Consider the following 22,955-nt stretch of genomic DNA (forward strand, 5'->3'; position numbering starts at 1 on the left):
AGAAAATAATTTGAACAAGTTTACCAAAATCAGTTGGTTGGTTTTCTCATCAAGAAAATTTTCAACGCAATCCTCTTACTACAACAATGTGCATCCTTTTCAGAGGCCATGTTTGATGATTTTGTAGTAATGCTCTCTCGTCTCTCTATTACAAAAAATTGCTTCAATTATACAAGAAGTTAAATTTTAAATAAATATTTTCTCCAAAATGTAGCTTGCCTTTCATTGGAGATAATTCCTTTCGCATAGGGATAACTTTCGATGAACTTGTTTTGCCAGTCAATTTAGAAGGACCTAAAAACATATGCAATACAGTTACGAATATTATTTAAATAATGTGAATTAGTAGTTTACTTTTGGCAGGACATAGAGGCACTTTAGGTAAAATAAATTCTGCTATTTTCTTGGGTGTTGGGTCTGACTCTTCTATAACAAAAAACCAATATATTTACGAATATATATTTATACATAAACATACCTTCATCACTAGTGTCTGGAAGGATCTCCTCGCGGATCCACAGCTGAAGCGGGGAGACAACATTTCAACAAGATGGCCAAGGTTATTTTATAAAAAGAACTATTCGTGAGGTGACCGGCGAGCCGCAATCGGTGGAATTTCTCACGCAAAGAATTGCTATTCCGGTTCAAAGAGGGAACGGAGCATCAGTTCTTAACTCGTTCCCCCCGGGTGCTTCGCTTGCCGATTACCTGGAAACCTTGTGCTAATTTCTTTTCTTTTATTTTTGTTCACCATAACATTCTATGTAACTTTGTTTAAGTGCTTAAAGTGAATAAAATTAAAATTAAAATTAAATAAAAAATAAAATAAAATAAAAACTTCGAGCTCATTAAAAAAGCAGTCCGCTAAGTTCTAGCATATTTGATGTCGAGTGGCTTCTGTGCGGGCCAGACCCCATATAGAACCTGTCCATATTTCCGATTTGACAACGCAAACTGACGCGGAAATTAGGATCATTCCCATAACTTGATTTCACGGCGTTCATGGGCTGAAGCATTTAGACATAGTGATTGGGTGGACGACACAATTTTGTTTAACCGCGGAGGACTCTGCAAGTTTTAGTCTTATTAAAGTTTTTGGCCGGATGTGAATATCATAAGAAAGAAACAGTGATGTAAGAGCTACATTAAAACCATAAAACCACCTGTTTTCATAGAAACACTTCATGTATTTTTTTCTCAAAATATTAATTTAAAAAAAAAATCGATATAATCATGCGTAATTAAGTTCCTTAAAATAATTTAAAAAAATTTAAAATTAAATCATAAATTCGATGAAATCTCAATAATGTTGGTATTGTTAATAAATTTTTTATCGTAGATTAAAAATGAAACTAACATAAAAAGACTGAGCTTAAAAGTGTTTCAACTATTTATTAGAAGATACGAAGAACTAAAGTCTCATTTTATGTAGCTTGAACAGTTTAATCCAATGGTCAAAGCTTCATGGAATATTTTCTAGGGATATCGGTAAGGTTTAACAACAATGTAAAGTTAACATGACGGTATGTCGTCTTTGATCAATAATGGTTTGTTTCCATCAGTGTGTGACAATAGGATAGATATTACGACAATTTAACCAGTCAGAATCAGAATAACGGTGTACGTCAAAGTTACTCCGGTAATCTAGAAAAATGAGAAAAACAAAAAATTAGTATTAGACCATGCAAATTACCGTAAACATCCACCTCTTGTTGACTTTGTTTTTAAGAAAGCCAAAGAAATATGGTGCATTTAATTTGGCACGACAAAAGTGAAAAAAACGTCACAGGGGTGTGCGTCTAATTAAAATTAATAGAAACAAATATCGTCTCAACATTAACTCAAATACATGGTTTCCTGCACAAAAATTATCTACAGAAATTCTAAAGAATCATTTAGAAGTCTACAGTGTCTTTATGGGAGTCTATAGCCTATGAATATTTCTAAAGGAAATCTTTAGACACGTTACTCTAAAGGGTTTCTATAGATGTCGCATAAAAATGTCTTTTGATATTCTCAATATTCCTATAAAGTTCTATATAGACAATAGCCATTAGATAATTCAATAGTTTTTTAAAGAAAAACCTTAAACTAAGTTATTTTAAACGATTTCAATATATATCCGGTACAAAATTTTTTAAGAATCATTTAGACCTTGACAAAGAGTATGGGGTATTAAAATTAAAAACAATCTATAAATATTTCAAAAGAAAACCATTAGTTTAATTCTATAATCTTAATTTTTTAAATTTTACATAAATTTTAACCAATACAGTCCGTGGAGTAAACAGTTAACTTTCCAGATTTCACTCGACAAAAATTCGTTACAGAAGTAAACGTTTCACTCATTAACCACGTTAGCAGTCACCGCGAGAAAATCTTAACAACGATCTCCATTAACGAATTTCCACTTAAGGATCTCGTTTCTAGGTCTCCACTTAAAGATTTCGTCTCAGCTCTGCGGAAGATCTGATTTTAGGGTCTCTACTAAAAGCTCTGCTCTCCCGGACACCACTTAGAGATCTTCCATCCTGGTCTGCTCTTAAAGATATGGTGTCCAAACCTGTATTTCCCGATCTATTTTCCCGTTCTTTACTTAAAGATCTGTAGCTTTTCACTTCAAAATCTGGTATCCAGGTCTCCAATAAAACATCTTCTATCCAGTTTTCCATTTACAGATCTGGTCTTCAGGTCTTCACTTTAAGATTTTGTGTTAAGGTATCTATTGGGAGATTTTGTTTCAAGGTCTCTTCGGAGAGGTCCGCTCTCTAGGACTCAACTTGAAGATCTTCTCCCAAGGTTTTACCTTGGAGAACTGGCCTCCCCCTTTAAAGAACTGGTTTCCAGTTCTTCGCTAAATATGTGATCTCCATGTCCCCACCTAAAGTCCGGATCTGTGGGTCTTTATTCCAAAATCTGTACTCCTGATCTTCATTTAAAGATCCGGTAAGAGGGTCTCCACACGGAAGATTTGTACTCCGGATTTCAATTTAAAGATCTAGTCTGTGGGTCTCCCCTTCGATTTAGTCTCAAGGTCACTTTTGAGGGATCCGATCTCCAAGTCTCTTTTTGGGCATTTTCTTTGCACTCAGCTGTGACTCAATTGCTGAAAGCTTTGGCTTTCTATTGTTTTGATAGTCCTTTTCTATAAATGTTGGTGTCTTTTTTCAAAGGATCAGCCTCTCAGTCTTATGACTAACAAGGAGAGTACCCGAGGTGTTTATTGCCGATTTTGTTCAAAGTCGGCCGTAATGTGGACCTATACGAGATATGAAATTCCCAAAAGGAGACGTTGCACTACCCATTCGTTTTGCTATAGCAACCGAAAATGTTTTTGATCACCTAAAACAATAAAATCTCCATTTAAAAAAGCATGGGATTTTCTCGGTTTCACAGGGTCCTAGCTACGAAAATTTTGAAAAATTTTGAAAATCACGAATTGTGTAATTTGGACCACATTTAGGTTAATTTCATCAAGTTTGTGTAAATTGAAACATTTTAAGGGTAAATTTGTAACAAATTTTGGGTAAAATAAGGGAAAAATCTTATTTTGGTTGTAAGTGGTCAAAAACATTTTCGGTTGCCATGGCAAATCGAATGGGCAGTGCAACGTTTCCTTTTGGGAAATTTCATATCTCATATAGGTCCACATTACGGCCGACTTTGAACTAAATCGGCAATAAACACCTCGGGTACTCTCCTTGTAAGATTAAAGTGTGGTATCTGTTCGCAGATTAATCCAGGCCGTATGTGATAATTTACAAAAGCTATGTTAGTGGTAATGGCAACGTACCCAAGAGTTTTTGAAGTACGCAACCTTTCTAAAGATCTTTATAAAAGTGTCTAAAAAGAATCTGTATACCGCTTTAAAGTTACTAAGCAGTCTAAAGACATTCTAAAGAAATCCTATAAATGGATCTAAACGAATTTTAATGATGTTCTATGGATATTTATAAAGAAATGTATCTAAAGATATTCTAAAGGAAATACCTAAAGAAAAATTACCCTTTTTTCTAAAGGAATGAAATTCGAATCAAATATTAAACATATTCGAAAAATATGTTTACGAATCGAAAATTCGCAGAGTGAATAAATTCCCATCAAACCGAATATAGAGTCGAATCGAACTTCTACTAATATTGATTCTTTCATCGAATCAGATTCGATAAGGGCCCTACGAATATTCGATTTGAGATTTAAAGCCGAATATTTTCCAGCAAATGCAATTCGATTCGCAATTCAAAAAGTTGCAAAGAAGATTCGAAATAATATCGAATCGAATCCGCATGGTTATGGAATTAACTAAGGACCCGCAGACTCGGCGACGGCCCATGGCAACTAGGCTAGGGGGCCCTTTCGTTTTTAGTAATCCGAACAGGGTCGTGCAGAGGGGGGGGGCATGGAAGAATTTTAAAGGGGGTGGGTGCTAATCACAACGATTTGAAACGCTTTGAAGGCTTTGGAATAATTTTAAGGGCTCAAGGGGGGAGCAAATCATGAGAAGTTAAGAAAAATTTTCAGGGCTTGAGGGGGGGGGGTGCGCAAATGAGGGTACTACTACATAAGAAATTTATTTTTATAAAGGGCTCTTTTGATATCCTTAATATCCTGCGGTGAGGGGAGGGGAATTCTTCATTTCGCCACTGCTGCAGATCAACTTTTGGGGACATCATATTGTTTTTTTATTGAATACAAATTAAAAATAAAAACCTAGAATAGTGCAGGGTAAATATCATTAGTTTTGGGGGGGGGACCCTCTGGAGCCGCGCCTGCAAAGGTAAAGATTTTTTAATTATTCAAGATAAGCTGCGAATAAGAAAGCTACGAAAAATTTATTACCGTGCAATAATACATCGAAAATAGTCTTTTCAAATCAATTTGTTTAAGATTATATAAATATTGCAAAACTGTCTGTAACGGTTTTAATCAATTTAAACTTTAAATCGACCGATTTGAATGATTTTAAAGCCACGTGAACACGTCTTTATTGATATAGAAATTTAATTTTAAGATTCTAAAAGCAAGTCACGGTTCTTTCGAGCCCAAATAAGGGTTTCTATATTGTAGTTGGACAGCGAATGGCGATGATCAGTGACTACTTGAGATCCTACAGAGTTTACCCTTTCTGACGCGCAATTAGTGGCTTATATAGACAGTAAATCGCGAGCGACTTTCGCCAAAAGAGGGTAAACGGAACATTTGTTTCTCCAGTAATTGAGTGGATCGCCTCGTCTATCCAATACAACTTCTTTGGTGTAATTTTCAATTTCGTTGTGTATTTGTTTTGAACGAGGAATCTTCAGAGATGAACTTGCATGTTGATTTCTACGAATTTTATTGATTAGAACGTCTAGTATGTTTCGTTCTTGTTGTTCATATTCACCAGAATCACTATTTGACTTATCCTGGCCTGGCGTCTCAGTTGGTTGGCTAATATCATTGGAGTCGTTGTGGTTCCCTAATAGGTCGGTCAAATACCGTTCTATTTTTAAGGTTTGAGAGTCGGTTTGTAAACGGTTTTTGAATCGTGTCAGATCAAATCGGTCGTTCAATTGTTTTAATAGTTCGTCTCTGAAGGCTTTAACTCTATTCGCTGGCGTAGTACTGACCTCGTCTTTCAGAGTTGAAATATGTGGAACAATTAGGCTGGCCGTGACGGATGTGTCGGCACTGAAAATTGTAGTGGCTTCCTCTATTACTTTTAGAATTGGCAACGACGATTCCAAAGTTTCCTTCAGTTGCGTTGTTAATGCCGCCGGGGGGCTCTTGGCGCAACGTCTCTTCTCCACGCATTCGACAAGTGCCAGAGACAAGGCTACCTCGTTCGTCTTTAACCAAAGTAGCAGATAGTACGTACTATTGAATCTCGTGACGACGTCAAGAGGTGGTGACGATTCAGGTGACGATGTTTGCTTAATGACTTGGCTCCTACCGTGGACGCATGAAAGAAAGCGCCAATTGCGTGCGCGTGTTTTATCAAATTCTTCAACACTTTTTGAACCTCCAACGCGCCGTTTATAGCGAGCTGCAACTTGTGCGCGGCGCAACCTTGCCATTTCAATCCTAAAAGCCTGGCGGTGGCGGGCATCGTATTAGTAGTATCAGTGGTAGCGAAAAACACTTGAGATAAATTTATATTATAATAATCAAATTGGTTTCTAATAATATCTTCCGTAGCCGCCGAGGTATGGTTCGCGTCCCGTATTTCCAAATTCGTCACTGATATGCATTTGGAAGACAAGATCGAATCCTTACAGATGATGTAGTGCCCGGTGATAACTAAATAGTTACTTCCGTTGTTACTTTTCCAGTGATCGAATGTGATCGATAAGCGTGAGTTTTCAATAGCAGATTTCAGAGTTAACTGGAGGTTCTTCTCCAGGTCAATTCTAATGTCGCCTAGTCTTCGAGAAAGTGTGGTCGGATGTGGAGGACTGTATTTGCTTTTTGTAAGTTTTAAACATAATTGTTTAAATCCACTTCCAGCGACAGCTTCAAAAGGTCTACCGTCGGCTACTACGTAGTTTAGAACTGCTTTATCAAACTTTTCCTTGTCTTCAGCAGGCACTGATTTATTCTTTTTCAACGCTGGCTCTGACTCGTTAAAAGTAGAAGCCGAACAAAGCGAACGCTTTGAGGCCTGGTTGGCTAAAGACATTACCTTTTTATTAGCCGTTTCTACTTTAGCATTTTCATATTGGTCCGCGTGTTTTCGTTTCAAGTGACTCCACAAATGCGAAGTAGTTCCACTAGATTGCGCCGACAACGCCTGTTGGCAAGTTTTACAGAGATAGCCTTGATTAGAGCTTTTGTCGAAATAAGACTTTAAACACGACATAACGGAACGCCGTAAAATCAATCAAACTAATATAGATAATAATAATAATATAAATAAGGTTTCACGTGGTAATCGTAAGATATCAATACTCGTGACTGAAGTTAAAAATTCGGACTTGCCAAAGTGAAAACTAAACCACTAACTCGTAAGTGAAGATTCGGTTGAATTATACTATAGACCTAATTGCATCGTATACTATGACTAAGAAGCATAAAATATCTAAAACAGTTTGCGCAAAGATATTAAGACGCGTTTTCGGTATAGCATCGCCGAGATTATTGAATTTGGCCGGTTTACGGTTGAGATTGTAAGTGGGCGTACACCGTACGTGCATTATTTTAACTAAGACAATGAGCTAGTAAACGAGAGCAAGAGCGAGACTACGGGCCACTGCACGTGCGTGTTTTGCTTATGCTTTTTTCTACATTTAGGCTTTAAAAGATCTCAATGTAGGCGATTTATTTAAAATCATTAATAAACAAATGAAAACGTACGTTTACATTGTTTTTTAGTATTACGCCTATAAAAAATATAAAAATTGCAAGTTAACGTATATCAATGCTGAAAACTAAGGTCTACCCGTTGTACATCTACCCTGGACAATTGGCTGTCAAAACTGGTTCGGTGATTCGAATCTTAGGAAAAAATTCCATTCTATCCATATTTGTCTAGATTCTTTTAATTTTGGCTCATACTTCGAATATACGATTCGTATACACGTTTTTCGAATGTGTTGAATATTCGATTCGATATTCGACTTTCTCGAATACAGCTGATTCGCAGGAACAAGAATAAAAGAAAACGACAAAAGTGACGATTCGATTCGTAAAAATATTCGGTTTCGAATCGCAAATCGAAGATTCGCAGGGCCCCAGGAAATACCTTAAGAAAAATTACCCTTTTTTCTAAAGGAAATACCTTAAGAAAAATTACCCTTTTTTCTAAAGGAAATACCTAAAGAAAAATTACTCTTTTTTCTAAAGGAAATACCTAAAGAAAAATTACCCTTTTTTCTAAAGGAAATACCTAAAGAAAAATTACCCTTTTTTCTAAAGGAAATACCTAAAGAAAAATTACCTTTTTTCTAAAGGAAATACCTAAAGAAAAATTACCCTTTTTTCTAAAGGAAATACCTAAAGAAAAATTACCCTTTTTTCTAAAGGAAATACCTAAAGAAAAATTACCCTTTTTTCTAAAGGAAATACCTAAAGAAAAATTACCCTTTTTTCTAAAGGAAATACCTAAAGAAAAATTACCCTTTTTTCTAAAGGAAATACCTAAAGAAAAATTACCATTTTTTCTAAACGAAATACCTAAAGAAAAATTACCCTTTTTCTAAAGGAAATACCTAAAGAAAAATTACCTTTTTTCTAAAGGAAATACCTAAAGAAAAATTACCCTTTTTTCTAAAGGAAATACCTAAAGAAAAATTACCCTTTTTTCTAAAGGAAATACCTAAAGAAAAATTACCCTTTTTCTAAATGTATTCTTACTTGCTGCCGCAAGATGTCTTGCCTGATCTTCTGGACAATGTACAGTCGCCCACAAAGTAACGTTCTTTTTCTCTTTCAAATTATCGGCGGCGCGCCGCAACCCATCTAAAGCATTTTTATTCTTATTTCTCTGATAATGTTTTATCAAGATTCTAACCTATTTTCGTATCTAATTTTAGTAATTTAAGTTATTTTGTATAAAATGATGTGATTTCGAAATTAAAAATGTTATTATCTCACCATCTATAAAGGCAGCGTTGCTAAAGACTAGTCCGGTGAAGTTCACAATCCCGATGTAAAATATACATAAGGCAGTCGTTTAAAATCTGATGTTTTTGGTTAAGGCACTTTTTCAGATTAAAAAAAAAAAAAAACAAAGCGCTTCGCTGTCATCTAACGATTTATTTAGCAGATTAAATTTTATAACATATTAAAAAGGCATTATCTACCTTTGTATTGTATGTCGGAAAAGTGTAAGATATAAAATCAAAATTTGGTTTTAAGAAAGAGAACATGTTTGATGTCATTAATTTACAGCTTTTTCGTAAGGGGCGGTACAAAACCTTTAATATCTTGAAATTTTTGAGCTGAAAAGTGGGCTTTTTTGTATAGTGGTTGGCTTTAAATGGTGGGGTTTTCATATAAAATGGCCTGGGGTTATATTCCCTTTAGGTTTTCTCGGGGATTCAAAGTGGGCGGATACTGACTCAGAATAGGAAGTGAGTGTTAAACGCCATAAGCAATATAGACCCTAATTGAAGACTTATTTAAACAATAACTAGAAGTCAGTTTCGTGGGTTTATTATTGTTTACTGTCATCCGTTTGTTTATTATGTTATCTCTTATATTTAGAAATCCTGTGCCTGTCGGTTCATGGTAGAATAGTCCGTCGTAGGGACTTTGACCCTATTTGGAGAGAGATATATGGCAATAATGAAAACGTTTTGAAAAAATAGCGGTGGCCTGGCCAGAAACAGTGAGATTGAAAGAAAATTTGAATTTAAATCATGGGCCAGCGGATGGTTTCAGAAAGAGAACCATCTCCATGCTTACGCCACTGAAATTTTCATGGAATGTTTCACCATTAGGTAGGCTTAAAATTGAATCTATATTTATTTATGGAATTCATTTTAAAAGGTCGGTTTTTATTGAAATAATTTAAAAATTAGCAATTCACAATCTTCATATACATTTATTTTATTGAACCAGAAAATTTAATATTTACACCAACAACCATTGCTATGAAACACTTGTTGATTTCTCCTTGGTAAAGAGTCTTACAGCGAATTCACGAAATCACCATCTTGCTTCAATTCGTTCCACTCAGCCTCAACCGTTTCCCAAAGTGTATCGCAATCTTCGTAAGGACGACGTTTTTCCACTTGTTTCTTCACTCGCGCCCATACATTCTCTATAAGACTACCCAATCGATATCACGAACGTCGTTGTGATTTTCTCGCAGCCAGTTGCGTACAGCTCGCGAATAGTGAACGGTGCATTTATCATGTTGGAAACAGTTATTTCCGTTTGGAAAGTCTGTTTCCAAGGACGGGAAAGAATGATCACGGAGGACACCAATATATTTTTCGGAATTTAAAAAGCCGTTCATTCTCACTAGTTCTCCAAGTCCTCTGAATGACATATATCCCCAAACTGAAACTGAAAATCTACCACTTCTCTTCACGGCGTTGATATACTGCGGGTCAAATCTTGCTCCCATAGGTCGAATTACACGGTGCTGGTAATTTGGTTCAGACTGGAATGTAGATTCGTCCGTGAAAGGAACCCGTTTCCTATCGTCAACGGACCAGTCCAGATGTTGCCGAGCGAAATCTAGACGAAGTTGACGGCGTTTGGCGGCTAAGAATTCTTTTTTCGCGGCTATGCAACTGCGCAGTTCATTCTTACCATTTGTAAGGAACATTCTGCTCTTGTCACCGCTTTTAACTCCGCTGCTGTGGTTGTTGGCTCGTTCAAGGTTAATATTAATAACATTTTGTCCGTTTCTTGATTGGTAGCGCGTGGTGCTCCGGATCGATATAAATCTATGAGTCATCCATCTGTAACATGGTTAGTTATCCATATTCGGATTGTTGGCAAACTCCAATTGCATCGTTCAGCTAGATTAGCGACACTGTATCCCTCGTCGTGCAACGCGACAACTGGCGCTCTTTCAGCCACGCTTAATTTTGGCATAGAAATGCTAGCTACGTTACTCAATTTGAAACGGAAATTACAAATATATTTGATTTTAGTAAGTGGCCTCTTTAAATACATGCTTTTAATGTAATAAATTGCTTTTTGATAACGTATTTTTATTTAAAATATCGTTTAGGTGATAGATAAAAATTTTAAAGAAACAGAATTAAATTCAAAGTTCTCAAACCATTTTTTTTGCTCTTGACTGCCTAGTATAGTTTTACTTGTGTTTTAGAGTTTAGATTTATTTTGTGATTAATCAAGGTATCAACAAATTTCGTCCAGACAGATAATATTTCGAATTTCCACCGTCAAATAGTTTTAAAATGCTATCGATTTTTCTTTTAGTATTGAAGTTAACGTTCAAATGGATTAGAATATTCCTTCGCGCAAAAGTATCATAACGTTCAAAGCTATTAAAGAAATTGGATTAAATTAAATATCACATTGCGCATTATGAAACTGAAGGTTTTTTTAAAGTTTAAGATAGTTAATGTCGTTCTTCAGAGTCATTAATCCAGAAAGTATTTAACTACATGTTTCTTGAGTAACATCTTCTCCGTAGATGCGCACATTCCATGATAGATTATCTGCGTTTTTCCTCAGAACGTTTGGTTAACATTTAAATGAGACTAGTTAAAGGGAATAGAACCTCCAACGCGTTCTTTAAGGAAGACCCCATCAATTTCCTTTATTCCCTTCACAATCAGCGATTATCAGCGCCGCAAGTGTGAAAAGCCATGGGAGGCAGCGGAAAATATTGGAACCCTCGGAGGGCAACAGAAATACTAGAGGTTATATTCCCTTTAATTGCGATGTCCTTAGTAAATGCCGAGACGATATGTTACACTTTTCCGACAAATCCCTAATACAAATGTAGATAATGCCTTTGTAATATGTTATAAAATTTTATCTGCTAAATAAATCGTTAGATGACAGCAAAGGGCGTTTGTTTTTTTTTTAATTTTAGTCTAAGAAAGTGCCTTAACCAAAACATCAGATTTTATAATATCGACTATTAAAAGCGTGAAAAAACGACTGTCTTATGAATATTTTGCATCGAGATTGTAGACTTGACCGGACTAGTCTTTAGCAACGCAGCCTTTATAGATAGTGAGAAAATAACATTTATATTTTCGAAATCGCATCAGTTTATACCAAATAGCTTCAATTACTAAAATTAGATACGAAAATAGTTTAGAATCTTGATAAAACATTATCAGAGAAATAAGAATAAAAATGCTTTAGAAGGGTTGCGGCGCGCCGCCGATAATTTGAAAGAGAAGAAGAACGTTACTTTTGTGGGCGACTGTAGCACTGGCGACTCCGCGACGAATGTGGTTCCAACACGATGGGGCTCTGGCTCACTTTGCCTTGGCGGTCCGGGACGAATTGAACCGGCGATTTCCACGCAGGTGGATTGGGTGAGGAAGTCCAGTCTTACGACCTGCGAGATCACCGGACTTAAATCCGTTGGATTTTTTCTTGTGGGGATGGATGAAAGACCTGGTTTACGCTACGCCAGTAGACTCGGAGATGGATTTGGTGGCAAGGATCCAAGCCGCTACTGAACAAATTCGGAACCCATCCGGAGTGCGCTGTCGTCTTTGTATCAGATTAGAAGGAAGAAACTTCGAGCATTTTTTTAAAATCAAAAATAAACTTTGTTAGTAGAAATTATGTTTAATTCAGAGAAAACGGCATGGTATTAGAAGATAAAACTTATTTTATACAAGACGTTTCGAGCCGAGGCTCTTCTTCAGTCGTTCGTTAGTTTTAATTTGATTTAAAATTTTACCACGCGCCATATTCAAGTTCTAATATCACGCGAGCAGAAGGTCAGCGTGTTAAAAAATAAACAAAAGTTTTACTGATTTTAACAATTTACGTGTGTAATAGAATCAATGTAACCGATAAATCCAAAGTATATGTAAGACAGTGTGAATTATTAAAATATAAATATAAAATAAAATAAAATTTTAAATCACAATATTACCCCAATTAGTTACTTCTTGACATCCTTTATCTAAATTTAAATTACCTAGTTTACGAATATACAATCCTTCATAGAATTTTCTTTTGTACCAATTGGTTTCCCGTTTTAAAATTTTGTAATCATCCCATTTAATAGAGTGGTTTAACGTAGACCAAATATGTTTTGAAATTCCGTTATTCATATCGCCCTTAGCCACGCAGGATTTATGTTCACGTATCCTGTCTAAAATGGAACGTTTTGTTTCACCAATATACGTTTTTCCACATGAGCAAGGGATTTCATAAATAACGCCTCGAATGGCGGAATCTTCTATTTTAGGTTTTAAATGAGAAATTTGATTTTTTAGTATATTAGTGGTTTTTGATACTAAGTTTATTTTATAATTTTTCAAAATACGTTTAAGTTTCTCTGTGGTTTTAGGTATATAGGGTAAAACTAAAACCTCCTCTTTAGGTTTACTTTTCATATCAGAAGGCATGCTGATTAAGTTTCTGTCAAATATGGTTTCTATAAGTGTTTTTGGATAATCTGATTCAATTAACTGATTTTTAATTTTTAATTTATCCGCAATTGGGTTATCAGATATGGATTCAATATGGTGTTTTAAACCTTTTACGACTGATGTTTTTACATGGTTGGGGTGGTTTGAATTAAAGTTTAAAAAGGTTTTTGAATGAGTAGGCTTTTGGAATAATGAAAAGGTTAGTTTACCATTAACATTTTTAATAAATAGGTCTAAAAAAGGAATTTCGTGGTTAACTTCTAGTTCAAGAGTGAAGTGAATAGAGTTATGTAAATTATTTAAATCATTGTGAAAAGTCGTTAATGAATCCAAGTCTCCCTTCCATACAAAAAATATATCATCCATAAAACGAAGCCAGCAAGCCAAATGATTTTTGTCCATGTCCGACCCAAAAATGGTATCCTCTAGATTTTCCACGAAGAGATTTGCTATAACCGGTGATAATGGATTCCCCATTGCTAGGCCGTCTTTTTGTTTATAAATTTGGGAATTAAAGTCAAAATAAGTACTATTTAAACATAATTCCGAAAGCTTAAGAATTGTATTGATTTTAAGAGGAGATCTTTGTAATAAATTAGGGTCATTTCTCAATTTAGATTCCAATAATTTAAGGGCTTCATTTATAGGGATACTACCATAATGGGGAATCCATTATCACCGGTTATAGCAAATCTCTTCGTGGAAAATCTAGAGGATACCATTTTTGGGTCGGACATGGACAAAAATCATTTGGCTTGCTGGCTTCGTTTTATGGATGATATATTTTTTGTATGGAAGGGAGACTTGGATTCATTAACGACTTTTCACAATGATTTAAATAATTTACATAACTCTATTCACTTCACTCTTGAACTAGAAGTTAACCACGAAATTCCTTTTTTAGACCTATTTATTAAAAATGTTAATGGTAAACTAACCTTTTCATTATTCCAAAAGCCTACTCATTCAAAAACCTTTTTAAACTTTAATTCAAACCACCCCAACCATGTAAAAACATCAGTCGTAAAAGGTTTAAAACACCATATTGAATCCATATCTGATAACCCAATTGCGGATAAATTAAAAATTAAAAATCAGTTAATTGAATCAGATTATCCAAAAACACTTATAGAAACCATATTTGACAGAAACTTAATCAGCATGCCTTCTGATATGAAAAGTAAACCTAAAGAGGAGGTTTTAGTTTTACCCTATATACCTAAAACCACAGAGAAACTTAAACGTATTTTGAAAAATTATAAAATAAACTTAGTATCAAAAACCACTAATATACTAAAAAATCAAATTTCTCATTTAAAACCTAAAATAGAAGATTCCGCCATTCGAGGCGTTATTTATGAAATCAATTGCTCATGTGGAAAAACGTATATTGGTGAAACAAAACGTTCCATTTTAGACAGGATACGTGAACATAAATCCTGCGTGGCTAAGGGCGATATGAATAACGGAATTTCAAAACATATTTGGTCTACGTTAAACCACTCTATTAAATGGGATGATTACAAAATTTTAAAACGGGAAACCAATTGGTACAAAAGAAAATTCTATGAAGGATTGTATATTCGTAAACTAGGTAATTTAAATTTAGATAAAGGATGTCAAGAAGTAACTAATTGGGGTAATATTGTGATTTAAAATTTTATTTTATTTTATATTTATATTTTAATAATTCACACTGTCTTACATATACTTTGGATTTATCGGTTACATTGATTCTATTACACACGTAAATTGTTAAAATCAGTAAAACTTTTGTTTATTTTTTAACACGCTGACCTTCTGCTCGCGTGATATTAGAACTTGAATATGGCGCGTGGTAAAATTTTAAATCAAATTAAAACTAACGAACGACTGAAGAAGAGCCTCGGCTCGAAACGTCTTGTATAAAATAAGTTTTATCTTCTAATACCATGCCGTTTTCTCTGAATTAAACATAATTTCTACTAATATTCACCATGGTAAATAATAAGTTTAATATATAAACTTTGTTACTTTGGTCTTGAGTGTTTAATTTTAATAATTTTCCACTTTTTTATTCACTCATTTCTCACGAATTCGCAACTTTATCGTACAACGGAAATTGCATTTCTATGCTGGTTGGTATTGTTCTTATTCCAGCCTATACTTTCAGAGGCTAGTATGCCACACTTTAAAATCTCTGACGCTCTTTTAACTCATCGCCGAAAATACTTTTCTTCTCGTTCCCTACAACTCCCTACAATATTTGTACAGTTTTGAATCACTCTATATGTCTGTACTGTATTATTAGTTCAATGGAGTTCAAATCGAGTTAATCTTCTCGACAATTACGTTTTTTACCTTGAAGTGATTTTATTGACTTTCTACACGATATTCTTCCTCATGGTATAATTTAACATTCATATTTATTTGTCGAACCGTCTTTGAGAACTTCCGTAGAACAATTTTTTGCCAAACTATTTCAACCGCGGGAAGAATATTCTGGACTTGGTTTTCATAAATGACCTTCGATTCCTCACTAATATTTGGACAAAAGAAAATGTTCTTGGCTGTAATCATTGTGACAAATTATTGGAGTCAATAATTCCGGAAAAGCTTAACATCATGCTTTAAGATTTCGGAAGGGTCCATCCTGAACTCACTAGCTTTTGCATTCGTTCTTGATGAGCGTATACTGCCGGATGTACACGTGGTTTCTTTGACTCGTCAAAGATGTTTGATTCTGTCTGTCACAAGCGGCTGATGTTTAAACTTGAGTTAAGCACTGTTCATGATTTTCTTGCCAATCACATACAACTAGTTATATATGGCGTACCGTCCTGCGCGTTCAGGTATTACGCAGGGCTCAATTTTAGGACCATTACTTTTGAACATATTCGTGATAGCTCTCGCAATTTGGTTGGCAGCGGACCATTTTACCTTCCAAGATAATCTCTTATTTTGCAATGCGTGTAACATTTCTCTTAACATTAAGAAATGCAACTTTATGGCGATTTCTCGAAAGTGGCCTCGTGATGACGTCACTTAAAAGATAAAAAAAATGTATCTTACACGTGATTACACAATGAAGATTCTTGGTGTAGTCGTGTCAAGAGATCTTAAGTGGACATCCCACGTCAATTAGGCTATAGTATGTTTTATACAAAAGGCACTCTTGCCCTACGTTTTATCTAAAGATCGATAGATGCTTAGCTTTGGAATTTGTTTTAGAGGTACCCGAGCATCAAACAATTGCCGGCTGACATCTGGGAGAATAACACCCTTTTCTCATTTCTTCAATTTCATTCGTTAGTATCGGAATTTTTCTTTTCTAATTGGCTTCTTCCAAATTATTCATTCCAAGTTGTTATTGTTATTTCATTTTTCAAATTTCATTTAATAATAGCATGTTGTCAGAATTTATAGCCCGGTGTACCGGTAAAGAGAACCACACCACCGGAGGCCTATCATCAGAATGCCCTACGCCAGCGTCCACAAGCCCGGACAGGTGACAAAACCAGCATGGGTAGCAGAACCCCACTACTGATGGTCGCACCCTCGACGCAAGCCGCTCAACCCAGCAGAAGGTGCAACAATGGGACGACCAGCCCGCCACTTCGCACACAGCAGTGGGATAGAGAACGGATGCTCTAGCAACTCCGGCCGACACCCCAATTTAATAATAGCAGAAGTAAATGAACCGAAGTTATCGACATAGCGTTCGGAATCCTTATGAAAATGATGAGAAAATCCGAGTCAAATAAAAGCTAATTTCCATCCTCATCTTTTGACGCGATAAATTGCCCTTGGGAATTGTGGGAATAGCTATTTCCATGAATAAAAAATTGTTTCATAGAAACAAAATCGTTTTTTTCGGCCTAGGAGAGCGAAAAATTTAAAATTCGAAGTCAAAATATAACTTAATTAGGAAAACGCCTCCAACGTGGGGAGTATAGCAGTCTGATAACTTTGGTTCATTTACTTTTGATAAAAGGTGTTTTTATAAATTAACGTGGTCTTCTTGTTTGAATGTAGCTACTACGTCACTCATTTAACTTTGGTAATAATCCGAGCGCGTGCTTAGGGCACGAGAAACCACGGATTTTCACGTGACGTAAGAGCAACATAAAAACTAGTTCGGCAAGCGTAGCTGAATTTTTATAAATAATTATTGTATTATCCTGGTAACAGCCTGGTATCCTGCCAGTTTCACTTACAAGGTGACGACCCGAGATGTAACGCACCGATTTTGTTCAAACTCAGGGGTTTGGTAGACCATCATGCAACTTGAAAAACCCTGAGGGAAATGTCTCCATGGCAACCAAAAATGTTTTTGACAACGCATGGGAATCTAACTAATTTTAAAATTTTAATCAATTTCGAACTTTTTCATTATTTTTTAATTATATTTTCTATTTTTAGCATTTTCAAAAATTAAATTTTTTCAGGGGGTAGGTACTCTTAAAATTGGTTAGATTCCCATGTTATTTTCAATGGGAAAATTTCCATTTTGTGTTGTCAAAAACACTTTTGGTTGTCATGGCCAAATGGTTGCCTATGGAGACATTTCCCTTTAGGGTTTTCAAGTAACATGAAGGTGTACCAAACCCCCGAGTTTGAACAAAATCGGTGTGACACCTAGGGTCGTCTCCTTGTTAGTATTTGTTCTGATCAAACGATTTTCAACCTAGTGCAAGGGGTCAAGTACCCGAAATCTCGCAATTTTAACGTTTATAACAATTAAATTTTTTTTAAAACCATGAAGTATCAGTCGTGTTATTTTAATTTTATTATGAGTTCTATTATCTTTTTCCTCGATCTGCTCACGCGAGTCAACAATGAAACTTACAGTTGGCCAAAGAGATTTCTTTAACTCGAAGAAGCCGTCGGCTGTGAATAAGAACGAGTCCGATTTCTCCATCGCCAACAGCAGATTCAGCTAGAAAGAAAAATTAGTTCAATAAAAATATAAAAGAACATTAATCTAAAAAATGTATTTATTAACATTGAACTAAGGTGAGTGAGCTCAAATACAAAGAAAAATGAACTCATTAACAGAGAAAAGTGTATTTTTCTATAAATATATGTAAATTCAATATAAAGAAATATAAATTAATCTACAAAGAAAGGTTGATTCATTAACAAGGAAAAGTATATTCAATAACAAATAAAAGTAAATTCATTAACAAAGAAAAGTAAATTCAGTAACAAAGAAAAGTTAATTAATTAAGAAAGGAAATTGAATTCATCTACAAAGACAAGTGAATTCATCTACAAAGAAAAGTGAATTCATCTGCAAGGAAAAGTGAATTCATCTACAAAGAAAAGTGAATTCATTAACAAAGAAAAGTGAAATCATTAAAAAAATATTAATTCATTAAAAAAGAAGAGTGAATTCATTAACAAAGAAAAGTGAATTTATTAACAAAGAAAAGTGAATTCCGTAATGATGAAAAGTGAATTCCGTAATGATGAAAAGTGAATTCATTAACAAAGAAAAGTGAATTCACTAACGATGAAAAGTGAATTCATTAACAAAGAAAATTGAATTCAATAACAAAGAAAATTGAATTCAATAACAAAGAAAAATGAATTCACTAACGATGAAAAGTGAATTCGTTAACAAAGAAAGGTGAATTCATCTAGAAAAAAGTTAATTCGTCTAGAAAAAGTTAATTCGTCAAGAAAAAAATGAATACATCTACAAAGAAAATTAAATAATCTTGTTGTCTTCGAGAGGATATATGATGAAATGTATTGCTCATACCCCTCCCAGTTTTTAAAGGGAGTGTAAGATTAGACGTTCAATGTTGTTTCAACGTTAAAAACACTGTTGATTTACTTTCTACCACCTACTGCATGATTCAGACACGTCTGCCTTTCCGGGGGGCTATCCTTCTAAGCTTATTGGCCAAATGATTCACCCAAAAACCTAGATCTTAAATATACCAGAGTGATGATTTAGCTTAGTTTGAAAGGGAATTTGATATAAAACACTACCCCGCTAACTTCTATTTAATATCCACCTCTTTCACGTCAGATTTTACGTTTCACTATCTCATTGGTTAGAGACAATGATGTCCACTGTGATTGACGCCGATAAGTTTTTCCCACATTCCTCAATGATGAGAAGGCCGTATTAAGGACATAGAAAAGTAGAGATTTTACACCCACCTTCGCCTACTTTGTAGAAAAAGATACGATTTCGGTTTCATTCATGACACTCACACCATCTACATTTGTAGTGTGAGAAAAACAGAGAACTTCAAACCAAAGGCTTGCTATATTATTCAATAATCTTCGTTACGTAAATACCTTCTTGGTTCTGAGGTATAGTTGAACAAAATCCTACCTGATAGTGGACGTCGGAATTGCAGGGAATGTCATGTTTCAGCGAAGCTACTTCTTGGAAGCATTTTCGCACCTGAAATGAACAAATTAATGAGTCACTGATCCTGGGTTTATTCAAGGAGTATAATAATAATAAAAATAGGTGTTTATTGTAGAGGAAAGACAAAGTGTATACAGGGTGTATTTTTTGCTCTGACTGGGCATTTTTCTCAAAAACTACAAGAGTTAGAGTTACGAAATTTTAGGGTATTATGATATGATCGCCGGCTCGTTTCGATAGATTCTCCATCGTGCCGAAACATGCATCGTGGCTAACGGAGATATCATTGAACCTTACACGTAAATGTTCTCATGTTATTGTACGAATTAACTTTAAAATTAACCTATTTTAAGACATGTGTTAAATTTGCCCAAAAGAATTGGCTATTGCCCCATATGGACAACTTGTTTTATTCATCACCTCGTATCTTCGTGAAAAATTGGTGTTTTTCAATGAATTGTTTTCTTTATACAATATCGACTATGCTCTACAACTTTCTCACTGGAAATTTTTGTCAAGCACCTTCCCACCAAAAAAATTATTTTTCAAAAACGTGAAACATTTTCCAATTTTTCTGAAAAGTTTTATTTTAAGCGTTCCCATATTAGAAAGAATAGCCTAAAACTTCGTTACTCTAACTCTTTTAGGTTTTAAGAAAAATGCCCAGTCAGTGCAAAACAAAGACACCCTGTATACTTATTGGGCCCTGTGTCTTGTGCCATAATAAAATAAAATTAAAAAACGTTCATTTAATCAAATTTGAAAGTACTGAATTTTAAGTTCGGTGGCAAAATGTGTGTAAAGTCTGTAAAGTGCAAAATTTACGGTTGACTCAGCCCGCCTCTACCAAGGCCGAGTGAGGGGTTGGGGGGAATGAAAAGCATGCTCAATTTTCTTCTTTTCTTTTTTGCCACCGAACTTTGGAGCCCCTTTAAGGAATGTGTTTTAAATTTGAGATTAATAACATTTCAAGATCAACAGTTCTTATATTTATCGGCGCTTTATATTTGCTCATTTCCGAATTAGATCTTATATTTAAGGGTAAAGAATTCCACACATTAACAATCCTATTTGTGAAAAACTGTGGTCGATTTATAATGGAACGATGCTTCTCGTGCTAAATGGAGTAGAAATTGTAAATAAATTTGAAATATTCAATAAGATCGATGCCTAGGCGTTGTGTTGCTAATGGCAACATTTTAAGTCGTACATTCCATACAAAATTTGCGTACAAATCCCCAATTTTCCATCTTGTTAGAAAATCTTAAAATGAACGTAAAAATACAAAAGCCCAGATTTTCCATTCGATCAATTTAAAAATTAGTAATAAGTTACACCTATACTATGAAATTCCTATTGATTTAGCATTTTTGGCCGAAATTCTGTTATCTAAGTCTCTAAGAGCCCTCTGTATTTTTAATTATCTTGCTGATTGTTTGCGTATCTACTGTTAAAAGCTCACATGGTTTAAACACTTTTAATCATCGAAATAATGCTCAATATTATGTTCCATCTTAATCAAGTCTTTTCAATTATTCCTCTCTACCTTCCAACAATATTTTTGTCCGTTCTTTTGCCGTAAAATACATAAAACGGAAGTGCAACCCGGTACGCCAAGAATTGAAATATTTTGGCCAAGTTAAGCACGATTTCGGTATTGTTCACGTCCATCGAAAAATATGCACTTTACCTACAATAAACCAAATACAAATGAAATATTACATCTATTCATTCTTCTCCGTTGCATGTTTGTGTTATTAGTAAAATTGTGAGGCTTTATTATTTCTCATATTATCAGATTGCAAAATTTGTCAAAAAAAGTAGGCGGTTTCTTAAGAAATAGAATTTTAAATTTAAAAAAAACACATTATTATTAAATTTTGTTATCTCGTTTCGGTAACCGACGAGGCCACAGATATAGAAAGCAGTTATTTTATCTGATAAGCGCGTAGATATCTGTCTATATGATGTCTACTTTCCGACATCTAGTTGAATGTGTTTTATTCTTTTAAATTTTTGTATAGCAACAAAAAAAATGGCTTAGTTCCAAGAAGTCAATATAAAGATATACTAAAAAAATATATCCGCCGTTATCGCGGGTTAAAGATAAAATTTAAAAAACAGATCAACCCGTGAAAGTCATATAGGCTTGTCAGACAAGCGCAAAAGCGTATCCGCGTACTGCCGTTAGAGTAAAAAATCTTTTATTCGCTAAAGGTATCGGATTAAAAATAATCCAGTTCATCTGTGAAAGCATCAGACACCAGATCAGCGTTAGAAGCCCTAGTTACAACACCATTACATTTTATAAAATTAACACGATTGCTCAAATAGTACTTAATCCAATCTAATACGATACCATGAAGGTCATAACGGTCCAATTTTTTCAGTATAAAATGATGGGGCACTCTATCAAACGCTTTGGCGAGGTCTAGATAAATAACATCTACCTGTTGGGTATTTTCGATGGTTGTTCAAAAAGGAAACTAGGTTTGTTTCTACACTTTTTCCTTTTGTAAATCCGTGTTGACAAGGATTTGGAAAAGCATTGAACCATAAAGAGAGAAAATTGTGCATAATACTATCGAATAATTTGGCAAAAACACACAGTAACGAAATTGGGCGGAAAATTTTAGGGTCCCCAGAGAAACTACTTTTGTAAATGGGGGTTACAATTACTTTTTTCGACAAAGACGGAAATGTTTTACTTATCAAGGACAAATTGAAAATGTGTAATAATAATGGTACTAAAATGTCACCACATCCCTTAACAATAAAGGGAGGGATAATATCTATACCAGTTGAACATGTAAGCTTTAACTTTAAAATAGAATTTTTATAATAATAATAATAATAATAATAATAATCTTAATAATAATAATAATAATAATAATCGGCGTCTTGCTCTCGTCGAGTGTAGACGTCCGTTTTTCGCTCCGCGTTTCTATATAGTTTTCATCGGATAAGGCTTAGAGAGTGTAGTTTTCCGCCTTTCAGAGTTTTCGAAGCTGTATTAAGTTTGATGGCGTATCAAGCTGACCAGGAAATTGGCCAATCGAAAGATCCGCCTGATAAACCAGGCAACCAGCGACCGTGTCCTCCAGAGATGACAAGGGAACACGCGGTCATTTTTGACTCACAACCAGAAATTTCTTCCATCCAATACATCGTTGCTATAAACACCGTCATCGGTAAGTCCAATACCATTCATTGCGGACGTGTATCCAGAGGCAGAGTTTTAGCTTACGTAAGGACGCCGGAAATGGCCGAGGAGTTGGCCATAAATGGCATCGAGGTTAACAATGTCCTAATTAACGTGGAAAGGCTTACGAGAAGTGCCGAAAAAATAATTTTGTCGAATGTTATGCCCGAAGTAACAGCCGATTATCTTAAAACATTATTAAGCAGATTTGGAAAGGTGACATCCGAAATCACAAAATTTTACATAAATCCCGACCCAGAGTATGCAGAAATAGTAGGAGGTCCTTACTACAATTAAAAAAGACAAGTTTTTATTCTCCTCGAAAAAGACCTACCAGAAAGAATAACGTTCAAAC

General features: G+C 34.9%; 1 protein-coding gene across 1 annotated transcript; it reads right to left on the bottom strand.

The window, feature by feature from the left end:
• Positions 1-5,144: 5,144 nt before the first annotated feature.
• LOC149921090 (zinc finger BED domain-containing protein 4-like) lies at positions 5,145-6,838 on the bottom strand. The gene is made up of 2 exons (XM_090163885.1): positions 5,933-6,838; positions 5,145-5,828 (listed from the first exon to the last, which is right to left on the bottom strand). The coding sequence occupies exons 1-2, from the start codon at positions 6,836-6,838 to the stop codon at positions 5,145-5,147; spliced, it is 1,590 nt and encodes a 529-aa protein (XP_090020011.1).
• Between the last annotated feature and the right edge of the window lie 16,117 nt (positions 6,839-22,955).

This window comes from Leiobunum rupestre, chromosome 11 (genome assembly GCF_980474605.1).
Source record: "Leiobunum rupestre chromosome 11, qqLeiRupe1.1.hap1, whole genome shotgun sequence".
NCBI classification, from domain to species: Eukaryota; Metazoa; Arthropoda; class Arachnida; order Opiliones; family Sclerosomatidae; genus Leiobunum; species Leiobunum rupestre.

What these genes read in the sequence shown, in the direction of transcription:
- LOC149921090 (XM_090163885.1), bottom strand. Translation starts at nt 6,838, where the DNA reads ATGTCGTGTTTAAAGTCTTATTTCGACAAAAGCTCTAATCAAGGCTAT. An exon ending in CTTTCTTTCATGCGTCCACG is followed by an intron (nt 5,829 to 5,932) that starts GTAGGAGCCAAG and finishes CTTTGGTTAAAG; the next exon opens with ACGAACGAGGTAGCCTTGTC.